Source organism: Corythoichthys intestinalis, chromosome 14 (assembly GCF_030265065.1).
Source record: "Corythoichthys intestinalis isolate RoL2023-P3 chromosome 14, ASM3026506v1, whole genome shotgun sequence".
NCBI lineage: Eukaryota > Metazoa > Chordata > Actinopteri > Syngnathiformes > Syngnathidae > Corythoichthys > Corythoichthys intestinalis.
The window spans coordinates 19,182,969-19,207,356 of record NC_080408.1 but is presented as its reverse complement, the minus strand read 5'-3'; the positions used below and the strand labels follow the sequence as shown (position 1 = coordinate 19,207,356).

General features: G+C 37.7%; 1 protein-coding gene across 2 annotated transcripts; it reads left to right on the top strand.

Moving 5' to 3' along the window:
- The first annotated feature begins 229 nt into the window (after positions 1-229).
- Positions 230-24,388, top strand: casp8 (caspase 8, apoptosis-related cysteine peptidase). 2 transcript variants are annotated; one of them, XM_057858159.1, is made up of 13 exons: positions 230-353; positions 454-526; positions 13,202-13,334; positions 14,078-14,253; positions 14,333-14,438; positions 16,684-16,813; positions 18,016-18,071; positions 18,139-18,187; positions 18,267-18,328; positions 18,416-18,527; positions 21,730-21,857; positions 21,956-22,347; positions 24,096-24,388. In XM_057858159.1, the coding sequence occupies exons 3-13, from the start codon at positions 13,227-13,229 to the stop codon at positions 24,238-24,240; spliced, it is 1,464 nt and encodes a 487-aa protein (XP_057714142.1). In that variant the 5' UTR covers positions 230-353; positions 454-526; positions 13,202-13,226; the 3' UTR covers positions 24,241-24,388. The 2 variants fall into 2 exon arrangements, with proteins under 2 accessions (XP_057714142.1, XP_057714143.1); XM_057858160.1 differs by lacking the exon at positions 230-353 and having other exon boundaries at positions 360-526.

Genomic DNA, 24,388 nt, shown 5'->3' with positions numbered 1-24,388 from the left:
CTACCACAAACTATATTAGTTTGGCTTCGATTATAGCTGAAATAAAAATGAAATGTTATAAATATTCTTAAATTTGCAGTACAATTACCTCATTATGACAAATTGTCGCTTAAATATAATGCTATCCAAAATACAGAAAACTGCACAGGTACGGTGAAGTCGTACATTTACGTCAGCTATATAAAGGTCACCTGAGAAATGTTCTGTCCCAAGGTGGCTGCCAGTTAGCTACGCCGCCAAGTGGCCCTTAAGACGTCTAGCTGTATATATCATTTATTTTTTACGTTGCTGCATTTCCCGGAAATGAGGAATCGAAAGCAACTCGGCGAGCAAACGAGTCATTACATGAGAAGGTAAGGGCTTTAGCGAGCCTTTGCGAGTTCTTGAAGTTAAGAGTTGTTTTTGAGGCATAGTTTTTCAGATACTAATTGAAATGTAACTTTGCGTTTGTAGTAGCCACCGTAAGGTGTGTCGCTTTCCTCTTCTGGGCTTGAAGAAACTAAAAGTTTCCAGCAGCGGTACCAAGGTATGAATATTGACCATTTGATATTAGAAGAACACTCCATGACTGTCAAAACCGTGTTTTTTTTTTTTACACTTTATATTGTTGACGCCACTTTTTCCTGTGATTGACAGTCACGTGCCATTTAGAAATGGAAAAAAAAACCTGATCTTTAAAAAAAAAAAAAAAACATTTTGGATTACTTTTTTCAATTACGTGACGCTTCCGAAGTTTTCACTCCACTTAGCGAAATAAAAACCGCTCCCACAAAGGTTGATACTCCGAAAAATACATAGATAAATCTGTCCTTTGAATTTTAAATAGTTTTATAAAATAATTACACGCACCCATTACACTTCTAGAAGATCTTAAACTATCCAGTGAATGTAATACTTGGTTTCATATAAATGCTAAATTTCAAAATCAGTCGTTTGAAACCTGAGGTTTGGAGATTTGTCGAAAATTGTCCTCAAGTAGAGTATCAAGTACTTAGAAATAGCCCTTCAAATACCATAAGGAAAATAAGCATTGAACGCGTCAACTGTTTTCTCATTAGATATTTCTAAAGAAGCAATTCAAATGAAATTTCTACCAGACATTGGTACTATTTCAAATAATCCAGACATGAAAAGAAACCACAACTTTTGGGTCCATAAATAATGATAACATGAAATTAAGTGCAGTACACCTGGAAAAAGTATAGAACACACCTTGTATACTCGAGCAAGGAAAATGCGCTGTACCTCCTAAAATCAACTCGTACTTCCAGTCAGTGCAAACCAACATTAGCTGGGTTAGAACAAATTGATGGCTCTATAAACAGGTCGTTTTGTCACCAAGAGGTCAAACAAGATGGGTAAAGGCAAAGCGGTGTCTGAAGACATTCGCAGACTGGTTTTATAAATACAGTGGTACGTCGACACACGATCGCTTCGACACACGATCTTTTCGACATCCGACGTAAAATTTGATTTGCCGTTTGTTTCTACATCCGACAACATGCTCGAAATAAGACGATTTGTGACAGCGCCGCAGTTCCTTTGTTTTCCCGCAAGACGGATGCACGGCGGATTTTGTTGTGAGAGAAATCAACACGGGTTCCAAGAAGATTAATGCAGGTGGTGAAAAAGAGAAAAAGGGGACTCTTACCATTGAAATGAAGATGGAAATGATGAAAAATTATAAGCGTGGTGTACGCATCCATGGACAGGCTTGACAATACGGCGGTAGAATGTCTGCGATCTCAACGGTCCTCCTCCAACATTCGTTCGCTAGTCTTTATAAATTAAGGTGACAATTATTATTGTGGTAACATCGCCAAAGAAATTGTCAGGTTTTCAATGATTTATTTCAGAACTTGTGCATTATAACACGCCTACTGTCCGCCGCAATTGATGCCAAAAACACGAACACATTAAAGAGAAAGAAAAAACTCTGCCACGCCTTTCTCTGTGACGTCAGCCACGCGGTGCGTTCAGGTATGGCACACAAAACACATCCGCCACATTAGAATCCAATTCGTTACATTATTACAGGACTTATTTATTATATTATAATTCCGATTTTTATTTATTATTTATTTGTTACGTGTAATTGCCATTTGTAACAGTTCCAGCAGTATTTTTTAGTGTAGGGTTTTGGGCCGTGGAACGAATTAATGGAATTATAATGTATTCCTATGGGAAAATCCTGCTTGACATTCAACCATTTCGACTAGGGGAGCACGATATCCATTTTTTGAAATCGATAACTTCCTGCTCCTCAAGGCCGATAACAATACAACAACTGATAATATGCACTCACCGGCCACTTTATTTGGTACACCTGTCCATCTGCTCGTTAACACTTAATTTCTAATCAGCCAATCACATGGCGGCAACTCAGTGCATTTAGGCATGTAGACATGGTTTTAGACAAGCTCCTGCAGTTCAAACCGAGCATCAGTATGGGGAAGAAAGGTGATTTGAGTGACTTTGAACGTGGCATGGTTGTTGGTGTCAGAAGGGCTGGTCTGAGTATTTCAGAAACTGCTGATCTCCTGGGATTTTCACACACAACCATCTCTAGGGTTTACAGAGAATGGTCCGAAAAAGAAAAAATATCCAGTGAGCAGCAGTTCTGTGGGCGGTAAGGCCTTGTTGATGCCGGAGGTCAGAGGAGAATGGCCAGACTGGTTCGAGCTGATAGAAAGGCAACAGTGACTCAAATAACCACCCGTTACAACCAAGGTAGGCAGAAGAACATCTCTGAGCACACAGTACGTCGAACTTTGAGGCAGATGGGCTACAGCAGCAGAACACCACTCCGGGTGCCACTCCTTTCAGCTAAGAACAGGAAACTGAGGCTACAATTTGCACAAGCTCATCGAAATTTGACAATAGAAGATTGGAAAAACGTTGCCTGGTCTGATGAGTCTTGATTTCTGCTGCGACATTCGGATGGTAGGGTCAGAATTTGGCGTCAACAACATGAAAGCATGGATCCATCCTGCCTTGTATCAACGATTCAGGCTGGTGGTGGTGATGTAATGGTGTGGGGAATATTTTCTTGGCACTCTTTGGGCCCCTTGGTATAAATTGAGCATCGTTGGAACGCCACAGCCTACCTGAGTATTGTTGCTGACCATGTCCATCCCTTTATGACCACAATGTACCTGACTTCTGATGGCTACTTTCAGCAGGATAATGCGCCATGTCATAAAGCTGGAATCATCTCAGACTGGTTTCTTGAACATGACAATGAGTTCACTGTACTCATACAGATGTCAATCGAATAGAGCATCTTTGGGATGTGGTGGAACGGGAGATTCGCATCATGGATGTGCAGCCGACAAATCTGCACCAACTGTGTGATGCCATCATGTCAGTATGGACCAAACTCTCTGAGGAATGCTTCCAGCACCTTGTTGAATCTAAGCCACGAAGAATTGAGGCAGTTCTGAAGGCAAAAGGGGGTCCAACCCGTTACTAGCATGGTGTACCTAATAAAGTGGCCGGTGAGTGAATATGGCGGAAAACACTCAGGTGACTTGAAGTTTCGCTCTGAGACCCCCAATTTGGCCAAATTTCCAAAATTGTCCAAATGCATGTGATATCATTGGAAAGCTTGATATATCAATTTTCTGGGGGAAGAAAAATTTTGAACAGGAGGGCATTTAAAAAAAAAAAAAAAAAAATCCTATCTGGAGGTGAGAGCACGCGAGAGCAGAATTACAGACTCCATGACCTTAACGAGATGTTATCGCGTACTTACCTTGTTTCGATCCAAAAAAGTCCATGTAGCCTGTATCACTGAGTGTCAAGACTCAGCTGTGAATGGCCACAGGTGGATTTTGGGGGGATTTTATGGGTGAAAGATGTTACTATAATAAGGGTCGCGATAAAGAAATTGCAGACATCAAGGAGTTGTCGAGATGTTATTTTTCATATAATTACCCTTTTAAACTTTTTTTTTTTTTTTTCAATTTTTCTTTGTTTGGATCGATTATTTATCACCTAACGTATCGGAGAAAATGTGACAGTAATGGAAAAAAATACAATTAAGCGATAGTTATGTGGTAGATATCCGTGACTTTTTTACAGACGCCATTTTTTCATTGTGACGTCATTTGTTTAAAAGTTTAAAATATGCGAGTGAATACTTTTTTAAAGTTTTTTTTTTTAAACAAAATATTAGAAATCAATTAATGATTCTAAGCTAAAAATGACAGACATTTTGAATAAGAAATATTTAAATAATTACCTTCGTTTTATGGCTGGGTTGAAACAAAAGTGGTTGCGCGACGTCTGTAAACGGGGTTTTCCGGGGTAAAACGGACAAATTAAAAAAAGTTCGGGGGCTTAAGGCGCCATGAATCTGTTGTGGCAGCATATAGACATATTGTTCTATCAAACACAACAGTTGTTTTGGATTAAAGTACAGCAGTTTCTTTTAAAGAGGAGTGCAAGAGCAGAAACAGCTTTTTCAGTCTTGTCTGTGTTTTCCGCCATATATAATTTTTAAATGTATATTCACTCGAGTTTTATTTATTTATTTTATTTATTGTCTTCATCATCATCAGTATCATTGACAGTTACGAGATGTGATATGAATAATCCAAAGAAAAAATAGAGAACCGAAGAAAAAAGACAAGGGCTGACGGGAGAAGCATATGCTTATCAAGTCCCGTCCCCTTCAACCAAGGACGCACAATCAATAGATAGTAGAGGAGGCATTGTACATTGCGTTACATGAGCAGCTTTTTGTTTTTGTTTTGTTTTGGTTTTTTTTGTCTTCACATTAATTTTCTTCCCAAAAGTCACTGATTGGCCATATCACTTAGGTAATGTTGTCGATCAATTGTGAGTTCATCGATTAGGGTGATTGTCAGATTTGTGTAAGGAGGAATAGCCGAGGGAGTCATGGAGGCCCACCTCCTCCGCAATCCGCTCAGGTGGGTTAGTCTTCATCCACCCTGGCCTGGTTCCCGCGAACACCTGGAGGTGAAAAATATTAGTTGTGAATTCAGCATAGATTTGCCTTTGACCTATCCAGATTTTTCATGATGACATGAAAATTATTGTAGGATATAATACAATAGAACTTTATTGTCATTGTCAGCAAGAACGTTGTCAACTACGAAATTTGACGTAACACTCCAGTATAAAAATATGCATTAAAATAACAAAATAGAATAAATAATAGGAAAAATAGATACTCTAGGGCAGACACGTCCAAAGTCGGGCCCGGGGGCCAAATGCGGCCCGTGGTCAAATTTCATCCGGCCCCAGCCTCTTTCATAAAATCAATAATGTCTAGCCCACACAGAGACTTAATAAATCGGTCAGCAGTACTGCTACCAGCAAATGAAGTAGCTTACACACTTAATGCTACTCATTTACCCACTAAAAGGCAGCAGCACTCTTAGCAACATTACCCCATGTGACCCTTTACTCCCAATTTTCTAAAATGGCGATAATCAACAAAAAAAAGAAAGTTGACTGTGACGGCCGACGCTTCAAGGATAGGTGGAAATTGGACTATTTCTTCACTAAAATACGGAACAACTGTGTCTGCCTCATTTGCAAAGAGACAGTGGCTGTTTTTAAAGAGTTGAATGTGAGGTGACATTACCAAACAAGACACGCAGACATGTACGACAAGATTACAGGGAAGATACGCAGCAAGAAATTGAAGCAATAATGTTGCAAATGCGACACACAGAATGGCCTGATAAAATTTGCTCAAAAATATTGTTCTATGTAAAGGACGTCAGCCAAGGTCGGCCCCCCACATTTTTTACCACACCAAATCTGGCCCCGTTTGCAAAAAGTTTGGATACCCCTGCTCTAGGGCTGTAATTGAGAACAGTTTTGACTTGTCAGTTTTCCACTGACAACTACAGGTGGGAATTTTTTGGGCACCTAACAATTAGATTACGATTCAGAGGGTACGATTTGATTATAAAATGATTATTTATTCTGTTTTGTTTCTATTTTAGCAGCTAAAATAACTATTAGCTGCTTCTAATGTTTCGTACATTAGTTACAAAAATTGTACAAAAATCCTCTCAAGCTTAAATAAATGACTATTTCAGTATCAAGTTAACAGTTCAAAACAGTAAATAAAATACTGAAGTCCCCATTCTGTATCAGCAGCTTTAAACTACATTCAGTTAATGTTATGAATCAACTGTTAAAGTTGGTAAAATTGCTCCCATTATTCCATAATTTCCCTTCAGTCTACATTCGACATTTGAAAGTTTTAAAACTATTTTAAAGATCGATTCAAGTCAAGATTTTGCCAATTTAGGAGTATTTTAGATAAAAAGTTAATTAGGTTTGCTCGGAAGATTCGCTACAACAGCCTTTCGGAGAAGTCTACTGCTTTAAAATGGCGGCTGTTTGCTGACGCCGTTAAGTCTGTCATTTCGCATCAGTTCTATATACATAAGATATCTACCGTAGCATTATGTGGACGTAGTTTGTAGCGGCTGTCAGCAGCAGTCAGGTATTATTGTTTTTTTTTTTGTTTTTTTTTTATCTAGCAGCATGAGTTGAGCCAGAGCATTGTTGAGCATTGTCATTACCAGTGTAATGACAAGCATTTTCGCTCGTCATTGCGTCCCAAAGCTTTACTTTACATATTTCAATAATCGGAATTTGGCCAAATCGCGAATAATCTAAGAATCGGAAATTTTGCACACCTCTACTGACAACGTGAGAAAATCCCACACTACCGACGCCATGTTTGTTGTTTACTAGCCAGCTGTGCTGCAATTGCCGTCGCTTGAGCATGATGTCATAGACAAGAGAGCCCTTGTTTTGTGGCAAACCTCCCTCTTCCTAAACCACACACAATCACTGACATATTGTACTGGCAAAACAGAAGTGGAAAGAAATGCACACAACCCAGTCCACCCACAACGTGCCAAAAATATTATATATTATCGGGCCTATTAATAATGCTAAAGGATTAATTGGGATGACGTCATAATTCCTGTTATCGGACCGATTATTATCGGACCAATAATTATGGTGCACCTGTAATTTCGATTTACAAACAAGGTCCTGGAACGAATTAACTTCGTATGTAGAAGTACCACTGTCTATAAATGCAATGTTATTTCACTCTTAATTTTAAAATAATTTGTGGTTAACAATGGTTGCTTTTCTGTGTGAATCTGGTTCAAGTGGCTATACATATATATATATATATATATATTAGGGCTGTCAAACGATTAAAATTTTTAATCGAGTTAATTACAGCTTGAAAATTAATTAACCGTAATTAATCGCAATTAATCGCAATTCAAACCATCTATAAAATATGCCATATTTTTCTGTAAATTATTGTTGGAATGGAAAGATAAGACAAGATGGATATATACATTCAACATACGGTACATAAGGACTGTATTTGTTTATTATAACAATAAATCAACAAGATGGCATTAACATTATTAACATTCTGTTAAAGTGATCCATGGATAGAAAGACTTGTAGTTCTTAAAAGATGAATATTAGTACAAGTTATAGAAATGTTATATTAAAACGCCTCTTAATGTTTTCGTTTTAATAAAATTTGTAAAATTTTCAATCAAAAAATAAACTAGTAGCCCTACTCTGTCCTCAATGTGTGTGAGTACACAAATTGACAGATAGCGAACATAAGTTCCAAAAAGAAATCAGACAGTGTGGCAAAGTTGCATGGGCCTTACTGAATCTCTTTTTGACAGGAGCACGTTTCTTGTATTTTTGTAAAACTGAAAATAACAAGGCAATGTGTCAATAACTTGCATAAATCACAAAATAACATCAAATGTACACACACGTGTCCATTTGAGCAGTAGCACTAGCAAATTAGCTCACAATTATCTAACAATGTAACTGTATTTCACCATATATGTGAACAAATTCAAATACACATCATCAATAACTATCTAATGCTCATGAATATAAACAAAGGAGGAATATCACAAGCGATGCATGTATTTGACACAAACAGTGTTATGGGGCTATGAGAACTGCCACTGAATACTGGATGCGGACGTTAGCTGGTCTGAATAGCACTGTCTATTAGTGTGAGTTCGCGTCGACATATAATCACGTCAGAAAAGCGCGCCGAAACCCAAATAATCAGCTGCACTGAATCGCCAGCAGAGGGCGACATTACGCCACATAACATATGCAAGTCACACCCAAGCGCCAGCAGAGGGTGGAAAAACTCCATAAAACACAATTAACAAGTTGGCCTTTCACGGTACTGACATTTAAATCTGTCTGAGCGGGCCTAGTGCGTTAATTGCGTCAAATATTTTAACGTGTTTAATTTAAAAAATTAATTAACGCCCGTTAACGCGATAATTTTGACAGCCCTAATATATATATATATATATATAAAGGTTGTAACGGTACATGTATTTCTACTGAACCGTTTCGGTACGTGGTCCTCGGTTCGGAACGGAGGCGTACCGAACGAGTTTCTGACGTAATGTAACCCTTACTTTTCGAGGCTGTGAGTCGATCGGGTTAGTTTCTTTGTGTAGATTATATTTACTCCGTCTTCTCTAATATAATGAGGACCAACATGGTACGACAGTATAACCCAGAAGCGTCAACGGCGCGACAACGTGGCCGCCGCGAGAACGCAGTGAAACGCGGGCGTTAAAGTCAGTCAGCCAATGCACACCAGTCGCAGTGCGGCCGCGTGTTAGACGCGTCCCAGAAGCGGCTCAACACGATGTACGCGAAAAGAACGGCAGTTTATTATTTGACGCGAGACGTGACCCTCCTGCGTCAATACTACTACCGGTAGCTAGAATCGGGCAGACCGAAAGTCACTCGTGTAAAAATACAGTGGATCCGGTCTATTTTCAAACTAATATGCAATCGTAACCCACTTTTTGAGTCCATCAGATCTCTTGAGTGGTAGATCGGGGCACAGTTGACTTATCTTTGTTGATTTACTGCTGTCTTCTCTGCTATAATAATAACCAACACGGCCCCGTGTTCAATACAAAACCATCCTACCACAGCAAAACAAGTAGAAACTAATATTCACATAGGCACTAAAGTTATACAACATAAAATATACAATATAAATGAATACTACATCACATTTGTAAAATACAAACACATAATAAAATAAATAATAGCCCATTTAAATAAAATAAATTGAAATGAGCTAAAACACCTGTAATTGAATATTAAGTAATACAAAGATCCTGCTTACACAATTAAATTTATTAATTTCTGTGTGGCGCTTTAACTTGAGAAAATCCACCAATAAAACATTTGAAAACCGTTCATAAGAGAAAAAAAAAGATTCATTAAGGCATTTCATTTAGAGCTGAAACGAATACTCGAGGAACTCGAGGAACTCGAGTTTAAAAACTGATCAGAGTAATTTTATTCACCTCGAGGAATCGTTTAATTTTGCCAGCTCTAAGCATCATGTTTTGCCCGGACTATTTTTAATGCGGGACAGCGCGCTGATGTCACGTGCGTAGAGGAAGAAGCAATAAAAAAATATAAAAAACCTTTCTGCAGCCGACAGCCGCTCCAAACTACGCCGGCGTTGCTAAAAACTAGCCCGCATCAGTGTTTCCCCTAGGTTTTTTTGAAGCTGTGGTGGTCGGCTGTATCGGAGTCGGACAGCCTCACCATGTCGTGCCACGGCGATTTTTTTGTTATTTTCCATTATTTTTTCCTCCAAGAAGAACCATAACAAAGATATATTTTAAATATTTCATTAACTAGGCTAATGTTGTAGCTCTCACCTACGGTACATGTATGTAAAATGCATAGCTGATTACAGCTACGTTACCCTATGTAATTATGCGACTTTTTTTCTCGTAGCAATAGTACGACTTACATCTCGTAGTCACTCAGGGTTCGCAACCCAAACTGTTGAAAGAGCCATATTTGACCCCCCCCCCCCCCCAAAAAAAAACTGATACAGTATGTCTGGAGCCGCAAAAAATTAAAAGCCTTGTACAAGCCTTATAATTATCAATACTAGTTATATTAGTCTACTACAGAAATGACTAAGTTGGCTAGAAATACATAATTAGCCTTCATGATTCAATGTTTATTTTCCCTGCAGTGGATCCTATGGAGAATGACGCACCACGTGACTACTCTGTTGTACGATGCCACCACAAGTTTAACTTCATTACAATATTAATGAATTGAAAGAATGTATAAATGTAAATAAATATATGAATATATTCCCCCCCCCCCCCCCCCCCCCAAAAAAAAAAAAAAAAGCTCCGAAGCAGCGCTAAAGAGCCGCATACAGCCCAAGAGCCGCGGGTTGCAGACCACCGTCGTAGTCCTCCTTTTTCCTTTTTATTTGACCCTCATAAGTACTACATTACCACAACAATAACAGTCGTTCTGTCAACTGACCCATTTACAGGACTGGGGGAATTCTAATTGCTGTGTAAAGAGTTTTACTTGGTTCGGTGAGAAGGTGAATAGTTTTTTTCCCCGTTGTTCGTGAACTAAATTTCCACACAAACGCACATCGAGGTACCATTAACTTAGCAAGGAGAGGTATGAGAGTCATTATTCGAGTGTCCCAGAGCTCGCGAAATTTGGAGGGGGGTGGGCGCATTTTTTAAAGTTTCGTCAGCCGTAATTGTCTGAAGTTGGCGCGCCGGTGTTGTGCCGAAAAATAGCCACTCCACGTGAAATGTCCCCCCTGACGGGAGCGCGCACACGGCACTCGTACAAACAGCCTTTTCTTACCAATCGATGGGCACGGAAACGACGTTCTTGTACCGTGAATATGTATCATCTTACCCTGCTTAGCCTAATAAATATTTTTCTGTGACCAACGCTCTGAAAATGGAGCAAGGCTTTATTTTGGGCCCTGCCTCTCCGCGCAAGTTCAGTCAAAGTTTGCTTTCCGTCCAAGACGGCCGTCCACCGCTCACTTTCGCCGAAAACTCCGATCCAAACTATTGTAATGCCCAGGATATGGGGAAGAAGGAGAGATGTCTAATTGCTTACCCACTTTATTGTGGTAACAATAATAAAGAAAAACAATAACAAAATAACAGCGGGCTGCTACAACATGCGACCGCTATCTCTCGCTATCTCGCTCGTTCTCCCATTCTTCCTACTCGTTCCCCTTGCGTCTCTTAAGGGGGGCCTGCATAGTTACGAACATTACAATACACAATGAATAGGTGTCCGCTAAACTCCTCCCACTCGGCTGCCGCTAGTTTGAAGCGGCCTTAAAATTTTTTTTTTTTTTTTAAACAAAATAAAATACATCTCATTTGCCAGGCGTGGCGGTTTTTATTTTAGTGTGGCGGTGCGCCACAATCTGTTGAATATAGGGGAATCCCTGCCGCATGATGATACGGTGGTAGCAGGTAGCGTCTGATGCGTCTCATAGATATCACATGTATGTTGAACTAGATGCGAAATGACAGACTCAGCGGTGTTAGTAAACAGCCGCCATTTTAAAGCAGTACAATTCTCAGCGCTAGTAAATAAGATTAAGTTACTGTCACTCGCTCAAGTAATGTTAGCCCTGTGGAGGGCTAGGTTTCTATTAAGACCACTGTCGATGCGTGGCTAGCGTGTCTTACATACAGGCTTTATTTAATCTGTGAAAACATAGCGCTGTAGAGTGATGATGTAATATGAAAATATGATAAAGCTAACTGTCAATTTTAGCTCAGTAGTCATTGCTGGATAAAACACCAAGTAGCACTGGTCCCTAATGTGCTCCAATACAGCAGGTATCATACTGTAACGTTGACAAAGAGTCACCCGCGTCGTTAGGTTGCAATTATTTCTTTTTTGCGAACTTGTGGAACGACAACAACAACAGGAAGGCACGTCTCTCGCTCTCCCGCACCTCCCTCAACCCCGCACGTCACGCGGTGCATTCAGGAACTCATGCAAATATCACCGCCATATTATAACCTGATATGTTACAATACATTTATTTTGAACACTGCAAAAACTCAAAATCCTATCAGGACTTACAGTTTAGACTAACTTAAAACTTAACTAGAATTTAAAAATGGCTTGACACAAATGGAAATTCAAATGAAACACGTGGGAAAAACACTTTAATTTTTAAGTGATGTGTGTTATCAAGCGTAATGGCATTTTTAGGTAAGAAATATATATATATATATATATATATATATATATATATATATATATATTTTTTTTTATAAGATTTAAAAGTTTTTGGAGTGAAAGCAGTGAATTGGTCTTTTTTTTATTCTAGTCACATCTGAGAGGCAATTGTTTGCTGTTTAATAACAATGTACATCGAAAATAAAGACATTGATTGACTGAAAATGGTTCAATATTAGATGAAATGTCTTGTTTTCTCATGTATATTTATAATTGCTCTTTACCTAAAAAAAAATGTTTTACCCGATTAATCGATAGGATTTTCAGTCGATTACTCGATTACTAAAATATTCGATAGCTGCAGCCCTAATTTCATTTGCAAAATACATGTTAAAATCTTTGTCATTGGGATTGCTTTTCTCTTTAGCATAGGACTTCTTTTTTCTTCTTTCTTTCAGAAAGAAAGCTGACCAATACGCGGGGTTTGAAAGGCAAATTGTTGTTGGATTATCTTTAAATACCCGCTACTTTTTTAACAGAATTCTAGCTTTGTATAGGCTAATGTTCCTATTGTTGAAAGCAGAAAGGTGTGTAATAAACAACTAGCACGTTTATATTTTGCATTTTGTTTTCTTACTGTACCGAACCGTGACCTCATAACCGAGGTACGTACCGAATTTGTTTTGCTCTTTGTAATTGATATTTGCAATAGTAACATCCGTATTTATTAAGAATTTAGCATAGGTTTTCAGGCTGTGGAACGAATTAATAGAATTATAATAGATTTTTATGGGAAAATCCTGCTGGACATACAACCATTTCGACTTACAAACAAGGTCCTGGAACGAATTAACTTCGTATGTAGAGGTACCACTGTATATATACAGTATATGCAATGTTATTTCACCCTTAATTTTAAAATAATTTGTGGTTAACAGTGGTTGCTTTTCTGTGTGAATCTGGTTCAAGTGGCTCTTTGAGCATTAAACGTTGGCGCCCCGGTCTTATCATACTGTACTGGAACTTTTTACTTTTGTTTTCATTCGTTTCATCTAACTCGCACCTTAAATGTTTATGTGCTGTTTTGTAATTTCTCCTCTAAAATGTCTTGAAGGTTTACCCTCCACAGTGTTGTTGGGATGGACAGGCAGAAAATGATCCGAATCACGGAAGCCTTGGGTTCTTCTGAAGTAGCTGCCCTCGGCTTCTTGTGCCGTGATGTTCTCAACGTTAAAGATATTGATGGAGTGAGCCTCACCTATTGTGTTCGTTTTACACTGTGTTTTTGATAGGAGTTGGGTAGGATAGAGTTTGCTAAGAGAATTATCTAAAAATCCTTAAACAGAAATCAAATTAGAGGAAATGTGTCTTATAGGAAAATGTTTTGCAGACTATCAAAGTACAGCTGGAATTACTTTATAATTATTATATTAACTTGTACTTTGGGATGTTCACGAGCCGATCATGGGATCAGAAATCGGGCCCGATCACGTCATTTCTAGAATATCAAAATTGGATGAAAAAGATCGGGTTTTAAATTGTATTTATTCTTTTCTATTTTTAAGTATTTAGTTTTTGCCTGCTATTGACAGCAATAGACGTCTAATCCATTTTGACTGGAGGGTCCCAGTCAAATTGGATTGGACATCTATCACTGTCAATGGCAGTGAATGAGTTAAGGGATACAGGCAACAAAATAATGTGATGATCAAAAATCAGGCCCTGAACTAATCGTTTTTAGAAGAACGGAATTGGGTAAAAAAGATCGCTTTTTTTGAATGGCTAAAAAGCAATCAATTAATAAAGATGGACAATAATATTGTCAAAAGAAACCAAAAATTGTATGTTTTATAAGAAATAAATAAAAATGAAAAAATTAATTCCCGAGGTATCGGATCAGGACTCCGTATCGGCACATCCTCAAAATCAGGTGACTCAAACTCAGGTGCAAAAATATGTGATAGCTACAACTTTCCTTGTACTTACACAGGTCACAGACGCAAAAATTTTGCTGCGCAAACTGGAAGAACGAAATCTCATGAAGAACACTCAATTTCTTGATCAGTTACTGCGCACAATCCATCGGAATGATCTCCTCCAACACTTAGGGACAAACATACAGCATGCAGTGGAAACTGATGCAAATCCTTTGCTGTCAAATTACAGGTAAAAGCAGCAAGATTTTTTTTTCTTCCTAATAACCTTGTGCCTGCAACTAATCCTATTCTTTGTGCTTTGTGAACAGAGTAATGCTGTACCGTATATATGATGAAACCACTCAGGAAAATTTCCAAACAATGAAGTTTCTCTTGAGCGATGTAGTGAGCCAGAGAAAAAGGGATGATTGCAAAGTAAGTAAACCTAACCAAGTTTTGTCACATCCTTCAAAACCACACTTGCTACTTCTTTAAAAATGGAGTTTTATATTATTTGATAAGAGTATAGCTAAACAAATATTTTCAGAGATAGTGTACATTGTTTTTTCAACTTGGATATATGTAGTTTATATAGACTGTATCTACAACAGAATAGCCTATTAGAACGAGGATTGGTGAATAGATTCTCATTTGCAATGCCAACCTGTCTCTAGACGAGAAATTAAATTAATAAAAATTACCAGAATAAATTGATAAATTTAAGAGGTTGCAGTCTTTGTATAGCTAAGTTGCAATAGTTAAGATTTACCTATTCTGACTGTTGATCATGTGGAGTAAACCTTATTGCATGAAAGTTTTCCAAACTTTGAAAGCTCAGTGTATTGGCATATCAGCGCTAACACAAGTATGTTGTTTCATTATTATTGTTATTGTTTTTAAAACAAGGTAACTAGTTGAGTTTAAAGATGCACGATAATATCGGTCACCGATAATTATCGCCCGATAATGGCAATTATGATGTCACACAGATAATCCAGATAATTAAAAAAATTCAACCGATAATGCAACCCGATAATTATATACTTGATTTAGCCTCCAAATGTGCGCAACCGAAGAATTCAGCGTGCCGCCTCCACAACCCCTCCCCTCTCTGAAGCAAATGTTCCCGTTGTTACTTCTTGCGTTCGCTTAAAAGGGCCCATTTAAAAAGGAAAAGCAATGGATGATACTACGCACAGAGCGTATTATTAACAAATGTTAAAGTTGTATAATCATATAGCGAGAATAAGGAACGTCACTGACAAGCGCAGGCCCCCGCGAATAGATAGTGAGGGCAATAGGATAGTGCGCCTACACCGGTACGAACGTAGCTGCCGCCGCCAAGACAAGACACGATTTTTTTTTCACCAAAATGACCCGAGAGCCAACGCTCTGGATAAAAAAAAATAATGCAGTTTATACGACCACCATTCTTCATGAAAAACATGCCAATCACATCAGTTTCACCATGGAAATTTGGACAGGTGATGTCCAGTAAGCAAGCTGTTCATGACGGCACAGTGGTTAGATAATAATTTAAACATGCCGAAAACGAAGTCACCTAGTCAGTAATGCATTCACTATGTAAAATGACGAGCGGTCAGATGACTTTGTAACGCTGCCTTTATTTTCGGCTTAACAAAACGAAGGCACAAAACAACACGCACAGGGATGCGAGCTCCACCTCCATCCAAATAGTACTGCTGTGTATCAGTTTAGCTGCTGTAAAGCAAGTGTCGTGAGTGCCGCAAATGTAAACAAAGTGCTGCAGAATGGATACATGACATCTCGCTCTTTTGAGTTAATCATTTTCACAGTGTGCAACAAAGCATATATTATTAGCAATCACTTTTCAAATTATTTAACTTGTTTGTCTGCTAACTGACAGTCACAGTAGATAATCAAAACTTATTGGCACTTATTAACACTTATCAATTTAAATATGCACATTCCTGTTGTAATGAAATAACAATAATATTCTGTAGCCACAAATATCATTCAAAATCTTTCCTTCTTCCAAGTTTTTTTTTTTTTTTTTTTTTTTTTTTTTTTTTAGGATTAAGTATAAAAATTTATTGCTTAAAATAAGGCTGTTAAGATTATTTTCAGATAGCTATTTTTCTTCCAAGAAATCTGAGAGAAATGCACTTGAAGCACTGGCAGATAATTTCACTTATTTCTAATAGATTTACACTTAAAACTGACTAGTTTTAAGGAGGTGTGTTTTTGCAAGTGTAGTAATCTTATATATGTTTGGAATGGTTTACCTTTAAATGCATTTTTGTGCAACTTAGGTATTTACTCTGTAGTAGGTTTACCATTACACAATGTCAGACAATCTGTCATTATTTAGATGTTGGAATTGACTACATGTTCATATTTGATGTTAAAAAAGAGCAATAAATTCTATTTTTGTACAGTAATATTTTCTCTTGTGTATACTTTAAAATTTTACATAAATATTTTGATAGAATTATCGGCCTGACATTATCGGTTGGAATGAGGAGGAAATTATCGGTTATCGGTATCGGTTGAAAAATGTATTATCATGTATCACTAGTTGAGTTTCATGTTTTTTTTTTCTGTTTTATCTGCTTTCTGATCTAATGACAGTGCACTCACCATACTATTTATTCCAAACATTCTATACATACTGAATTTGTTTTACTGTAAATTCCAGACAGCGCTGGATTTGTTTGTTGAACTGGAAAAAGTGAGGTTTCTCTCTCCATCATCTCTAACTGACCTGCATTCAACACTGACGAATGTGAATCAACAATTGGCCTCGATTGTCAACGAATTCATGCAAAGTATGAAACATTTGTTGTCTTTTTACATTGCATTATGTAGCTACTAGAGGCGTGCGAAATTTCCCATTCTTAGATTATTTGCGGTTCGGTCGTAGAAGATTTGAGAACGATTCGCTAACATCCATATTCCGATTATTGAAATATGCCAAAGAAATCGAAACTAAAACACTGTCAGCGCGGTCTTCGGGACGCAATGAGGAAGACACCGACAATGTATACCGCTAGATAAAAAAGCAATAATACCTGACTGCGTCCGACAGCGCTTCAAACAACGCCCATGTTGCTACAAACTACGTCCACATAATGCTACGGTAGATATCACATGTATATACAACTAGATGCGAAATGACTGACTCTGCAGCGTTAGCACATGTATAGAGAACTACATGCGAAATGACAGACTTGCCGGTGTTTATTAGACAGCCACCATCTTAAAGCAGTAGACTTCTCTAAGACGCTGTTGTAGCGAACCTTCGGAGCGAACCAAATTATCTAAAATACTCCTAAATCGGCTAAATCTTGACTTGAATCTATCTCTTTAAATGATGAAACGGTTTTTAAAATTTCCCATTGCAAAAGTAGACAGAAGGGAAATTATGGAATAACGGGAGTTTTTTTTAACAAATTTATCGGTTGATTGACAAAGTTAATTGAATGTAGTTTAAAGCTGCTGATACAGAATGGGGACTTGAGTATTTTATTTACTGTTTTGAACTGTAAACTTGATAGTGAAATAGTTGTTTATTTTATCCTGAGAGGAGTTTTGTACAATTTTTTTAACTAATGTACAAAACATTAAAAGCAGCTAATAGCCTTGGGGTGCATTAATAATCAATTTATAATCGAATCGTAGCCTCTGAATCATAATTGAATTGTTAGGTTCCCCAAGATTCCCACCTCTAGTACCTACCGCACAATATATGGAATTCCTTTAACTTCTTGTTATAACTACTCTTGAAAAAATTAATTGATAGATATTATGTCTGCTCTTGTTGAGGACGGAGAAACTGAGCATTCATTGGAATACCACTACCAATGGGTGCGAGGTCACTCAAGTTGAGGCAGCTAGTAAATTAAAATCTTCAAATTCAAATCAGGATAAAATTAATTTTGTTAATTGAAACATTTTTACTCCATAACAAACAGAAACACTGGAATTTAGTTGTTCTTTTTTTTAAATGTTTAAATCATTTCACTTACAGAAGCGCCTCACCAGCCAGTGAGTCAACCTTCTGCTGATCTCAATGAGAATTTCCAGGTGTGTATCTGTTTGCTTGGGAACACTAATAGTCAAACGAGTCATTTACTGTGATTTCATCCTGCAGAATGTAAATATCTCCCCTCGAATGCCCACATTGGAGACTCCACCTACCTGTAAGCGCACTAATCACAAGCTACAGTATGTCATTTTTACATGTAGCCAATGAGTTGTGACTGTTTAATTTATCCTTAGATGCTAGCCTTCTCTCCTTAGATGCAGAGGCAAACGTCCAGCCTCCCTCCCTTTTTGATCAGGTATCCACATGCAACAGATGAAAGGTTGTTCATCCACTGACTGTTATAATCATCTTAAATATTTATTTCTGTGTGCTTGTGCCGCAGACAGAGTACTACGCAATGACTCACAACCCTCATGGTATGTGTGTGATCATCAACAATGAGGATTTTGAGGGAATGGAGCTGACAAAAAGGGCTGGAACGCAGGAGGATGAGAGTGTGTATTTTCATCAAGTCATTATTCTTAACAATTGAATAATGTTTTATTTTTTTGTGCACATTGAGCCGTATCATCATAACTCCTGATCCAGTAAGCTCCATTTGGATCCAGTTGTTTTGTTTTCGGCTTAGGGAAGGGAAAGAACTGCATTAATGCTAATATACTTCAGGGGTACCTTGTGTCTGATTTAGATATTCCCATAGGCTCATTGCTTCACCAGTATGGACGTCCACAGAATGTTGATCCCTTTTCGTCTTCTTCCGTAACGTTTTATGACATTTATCTTTAAACCACCACATCAATCAATGAGAAAATGAGGCATTCGAGAGTTTGTCAGACACAGTCCCTTAACAACAGTCTCTAGTACGTGATTGGACGATGGCTGTTTTGGAGTTTGCAAAAGGTCAATTGGGGCATTCCAGAATTGAAAGACATTTTGCATCCCACCCTTGGAATCAGTGTTGTTTTTGCCATCTCTTTTAATTTTTGTCTTATTCTTACTCTTTTGGATAATACCTACTAGTTTTAGTCATCTCAAAATGTGTTTGTCTTCCTCTAGTTTTTGTTGACAAAAATCAAGACTAATTTTGTCTAGTTTTAGTCGACATTTACTAAAAAAAATTTCATCTGCAAAATTCGAAAATAATATTCCAAAAATAAATAAATAAAAAGGTTTCCAAGTTTCGAATGAACATTGACAGACAGGCACATATTGTAGCATCTACAAATCTATCGTGGTAATACACACTCAACAGGAAAACAGTACATTATTTTCAATGAATTATACCACCTGGACGCCACAAACTGTATGTAAAAAAAAAAAAAAAAAAAAAAAAATGTCCGAGAGTTAAGAGGTCACTCGCCGTTAGCATTAGCCTAATGCTGACACAAACTCAAATGCATTGCTAACGCTATGAGTTACATTTATTGTGTGATGATCACTCAGCACAGACCTTTAAAGGCTAAAGCAACATTGCATATTCTCTCTAGCCAGGATAAGAAAACAAATCTTACCTTGTGGCAAATGTGCAAGCCATGAGAGTGGAGAGGATACCGCACTGCTGAGTGGAGGTCGTGCAGCACGTCACATGAGTGACTCAACCAGATTCTGCTATGATGCAGGCTAACTACACATACCGTATTGGCCCGAATATAAGACGGCCCTGAATGTAAGACGACCCCCTCTTTTCAAGACTCAAGTTTGAAAAAAGACGATATGAACACCAAATTAATTTTTATACAGAAAATAATTACAGTACATCTGAAACAAATGATAACATTATATTTGAGAGAAAAAGCATGTTATTTTGCCTCATTCAAATCTTAATATCTGAACATTTAAATATGTAAACTAGTCCACTCACATTCGTAAATGAATGGCTTCTGGTTTTTGAAATGTAAATAAACCAATCTATTGTGATAAAACAACAAAATTGCAATAACTGCATTAACCATCAAAGTGAAGTCTAACTGTAACTGTAGTCTTCAAACAAATCTGAATAAGGAAAAACATTGCAATAATACAAACTGGTTAAACTTGAGAGTAGCTGAGATCTGTCATTACAGAACATCTCTTGAATGATATCTGGCGCCATCTAGCGTCGTGAATTGGTATAATGTCTAGACCGCAAATATAAGACGACCCCCTCTTTTTCAGTATTATTTCAATTCAAAAAACACAGTCATACATTCAGGCCAATACGGTAAATGTCACATATTGTGAACATGTGTCGGAAACTTTTGCGCATTTTTGTCTCGTCTGGTCAGATGAAAACTGGCATTTGGCTCATCGGATTGGTCTTCTAAAACAAGTTTTTAGCTTGTTATTGTCTCGTCCTCGTCATGACAAAACTGTTCGTTGACTAAATGTTTTCATTATAGTCATTGTTGACGAAAACAACGCTGCTTCAAATATTAAACAATACACAAACAAAATACTAGGCCTGTTGTGATAACAAATTTTAGTTTGCGATATATTGTCTCATGAATTGTCGATATGCAATATAATTGTTAAAAGAAATAAACCAATTTAACCACTAATGACTAGTGACAATATACCGTAATTTCCCGAATATAACGCGCACTTTTTTCCCCAAAATCAACTTGTAAACTCATGGTGCGCATTATAAACGGGTACATGGATGGAGACAGAAATATATATGTATTACATATATATATAAACCGATTTTTTTTCATTGACACGGCCACGTTGTGTTGAAGAAACGTATGCGGCGACCCGTTGCCGACCATTACGGTACGTGACGTCACCATTTTGTTTCGGTAATACTTCACTCTAATCGGCCGAATGATTTCGTCTGTGTTAAATTCTGCTTTTTTCACTCTTCATAAAGCACAGAATTTAGTTTCTTGAACTCATTTGAGTCGACGTTTATTGCAGCTCCACAATTCGGACCATAACAAATGTAAGGACACACACTTCCTGTGTCCGTCAACTATATCGGTCCCTTGGGAAACTCAAACCCAAATAAAAATAGTTCAGTAGTTTTACTGTATCAATCCATGGAAGAAACATTTATTCATCATGAGGAAACGAGCAAGTTATACAGCAGCCTTTAAAAGAAAAGTCACATCTGTTTTGTTTTCTCCTAGATTCTGGTAAGTTGGAGAAGTTGTCAAATAATATTATTACCGTAAATATTGTCAGTTTACGGTAATGTTTAGAACTACCAATGTGCTATGCTTGTGCTGTGTTTCACCAGTCAGTAAAATGACATCTCTGTATCTGTACACGAGCTCTGTTTTCTTGTATTCTTCTATTTATTGGTGCTAAAATTAGGGTGCGCGTTATAAACGGGTACAATAATTTTCCCCAGATTTTACAAGTAAATTTGGGGTGCGCATTATACACGGGTGCGCCTTATATTCGGGAAATTACGGTATCATAATAAACCACCCATTCAAATCCAATAAATGTTTATTTTCAAATAATACACAGAAACTATATTTAAAAAAAAAAAAAAAAACAATAATAATAAATATTGAGGAAAATCGCAATGCATAATATCTCATTTGAAAGGTAGATCAGTGGACAATATGACATAGGTGAGAGGCGTAACACCATTTTTGTACTCTGCCAATAAGAGTACATCAAAAACATTGATTTGCTACAAAATGGCTCATTTGAAGCCAAATTATTACATTTTTCACTAATTGTCTGTTGTTCTTCTGTATTCTACAGATGTTCTTAGCGGGCTGTTTTCCAAATTTGGCTTCAAAGTGATGGTCCATAAGAACTTGACTGCGGAAAATATGAGGACTGTGCTAAAAAACTATGGTTCAGGAAATTTTTTAGAGGATGATGCTCTGGTGAGAAAGATAACATGTATATGCTGTATGTGCATTTAGACAATTATGCAGAATCCATATTTCTTTTTTTTTTTTTTTTTTTTTCTTCCCCATTTTAGGTTGTATTTGTGCTCTCCCATGGAGAAAGTGGTTGTGTCTTCGGGACTGATGAGAAAAAGGTGTACCTTCGAGAACTGACTATGCCCTTCAGAAGTGGATCTGCTCCCACCTTGGCAGGGAAACCCAAACTCTTTTTCATCCAAGCATGTCAGGGAAGAGACCTACAAACAGGATACTTGCCATGCCCCCCAAACCCAAGTCGGGGCAGTCAGGACAGACAGAGCAACCTGGAAGCAGATGCGGGTCCCAGCTACTCTGAGACTGTGCCCTCAGATGCTGACTTTTTGATCGGCATGGCCACTGTGCCAGAATTCAAGTCATATCGAAACAGGAACACTGGCTCCATCTACATCCAAGAGCTATGCAAGCAGCTCAAACGATCTGCCGAGAGGTGAGATAAAAAATATTTCAGTATTTCTGGTGATAATTTAAATGGCATTATTACATACAGTTTGTTCTCTTTTGCGTTACGTTAAACATTGACAACAATTCATTACCCCATTTTATCAAGCTGCCAATCGACGAGTTGGGCCCTGATATCATATTTTTGCGATAATTTTCCAACGATTACAATAATATTGCACTTTTCAATAAAAACTAGGCATGCACCGATCACAATTTTCTGGCCGATCAGTGGTTTTTGGAAAAACCTGACCTATTTAGTTTGTTATGTGATCATTTTAGTCTTGTTTTAAAATCATTAGTTTGAATGGCATTCAATTTAATGGCCTGCTGTGTTTCTGTCTGTTATGAGGTGCATACAGTGGTACCTCGACATAGGATCGCTTCGACACACGATCTTTTCGACATCCAACGTAAAATTTGACTTGCCGTTTGTTTCTTCATCCGACAACATGCTCAAAATATGACGATATATGACAGTGCCGCAGTGTCTTTTTTTCCCGCAAGGCAAACACACGGCAGATTTTTGTTGTGAGAGAAATCAACATGTGTTCCAAGAAGATTAATGCAAGTGGTTGAAAACAAAAAAGTGACGCTGACCATCGAAATGAAGATGGAAATGATGAAAAGAAAAAATATGAACGTGGTGTCCGCCTCCGTGAACTGGCTCGACCTTACGTCCGTAGAATGTCTCCGATCTCGCCGGTCCTCCTCTGACCTCCAATCGCCAGTATTTATGAGTTAATGTGACAATTATTATTGTGGTGACATCGCCAAAGAAATCACCAGCTTCGTCAGGTTTCTAATCATTTATTCCATCAACTTGTGCAACACAACACGCCTAACTGTCCCCCGCAGCTGAACTAAGTGAAAGTAAAATGTCCCATCCCTGCCGCACCTTTCTTACTCTGTAAACAGCCACATGATGCGTTCAGATAAACCACGTAAACACATTCGTCACATTGGAACCCGATTCGTTACATTTTTACAGGTATCATGATTAATATTATTATTGTTATTAATAATATTATTATTCCAATTTTTATTCATATTTTATTTGTTTTGCTCTGTGTAATAGCTATTTGCAATAGTACCAGCAGTATTTATTAAGGTTTTAGTGTAGGTTTTCGGCCTGTGGAACGAATTAATGGAATTATAAGGTTTTCTTGTCGGAAAATCCTGCTCGACATATGACAATTTTGACTTACAAACAAGGTCCTGGAACGAATTAACCTCGTATGTTAAGGTGCCCCTGTATAATGTTAGCAGACCTCTAGAGGTTACATTAAACATATCTGATGTGCCATGTTGTGATCAGTAAGTTTATAAAGGCTGGAGATTCATACATTTACTTTCTGGCCAACATTTTGGTGTTATGAGATTCTCATGATGGTATGTAGTTTTATATTGTTTTGATTATACTTATTGTCTTAAAGTATGTGACTAAATGCAGGTTTTATCAGCAAAAGAGATAAATAAGATGCAAGAATGTAACTGCGCTGCAGTTTGTTCTGTTGGATAAGAAAAAATGAGCAAAATACATATACTGTACAGTACATTTGACATCGGTGCTAAAAACATATCACTGCCCACAGACATTCATTGATAAATAAACAATATATTTCTACGTTTCTATGAGTCCCCAAAATGTCACAAGTAGGATGTTTCACATCATATGATAAGGTCTAAATTGTGCTGAAGTGTGCATCACTTGTGTGCTGTTGTGTTTGTTTGCAGCCGACGGGAGGAAGATATTCTCACTGTTCTGACACGTGTTAACAGAGAAGTCAGCAGAGGAGTGTACCTCAATCACAAGCAAATGCCTGAGCCCAAATACACCCTCACCAAGAAACTAGTTCTGAAGTTTGTTGATGGGAACTGAGTGCAACTCTCCTAAAGTGCCTTACATTTATCAATGTCATCATGAAAGAATGTTCTTATGTTGATGTTTACAAAAATATGAACAGTTCAGATGAAATGTTCTCTGAAGTTCCGAACAATCATACCGGTGCAATTTGTAAAGATGATTT

Coding starts and splice junctions, on each gene's coding strand:
- casp8 (XM_057858159.1), top strand. CDS start 13,227: ATGGACAGGCAGAAAATGATCCGAATCACGGAAGCCTTGGGTTCTTCT. Junction 18,072..18,138: donor ATCTCAATGAGAATTTCCAG/GTGTGTATCTGT, acceptor TTCATCCTGCAG/AATGTAAATATCTCCCCTCG. Junction 18,329..18,415: donor CTCCCTCCCTTTTTGATCAG/GTATCCACATGC, acceptor CTTGTGCCGCAG/ACAGAGTACTACGCAATGAC.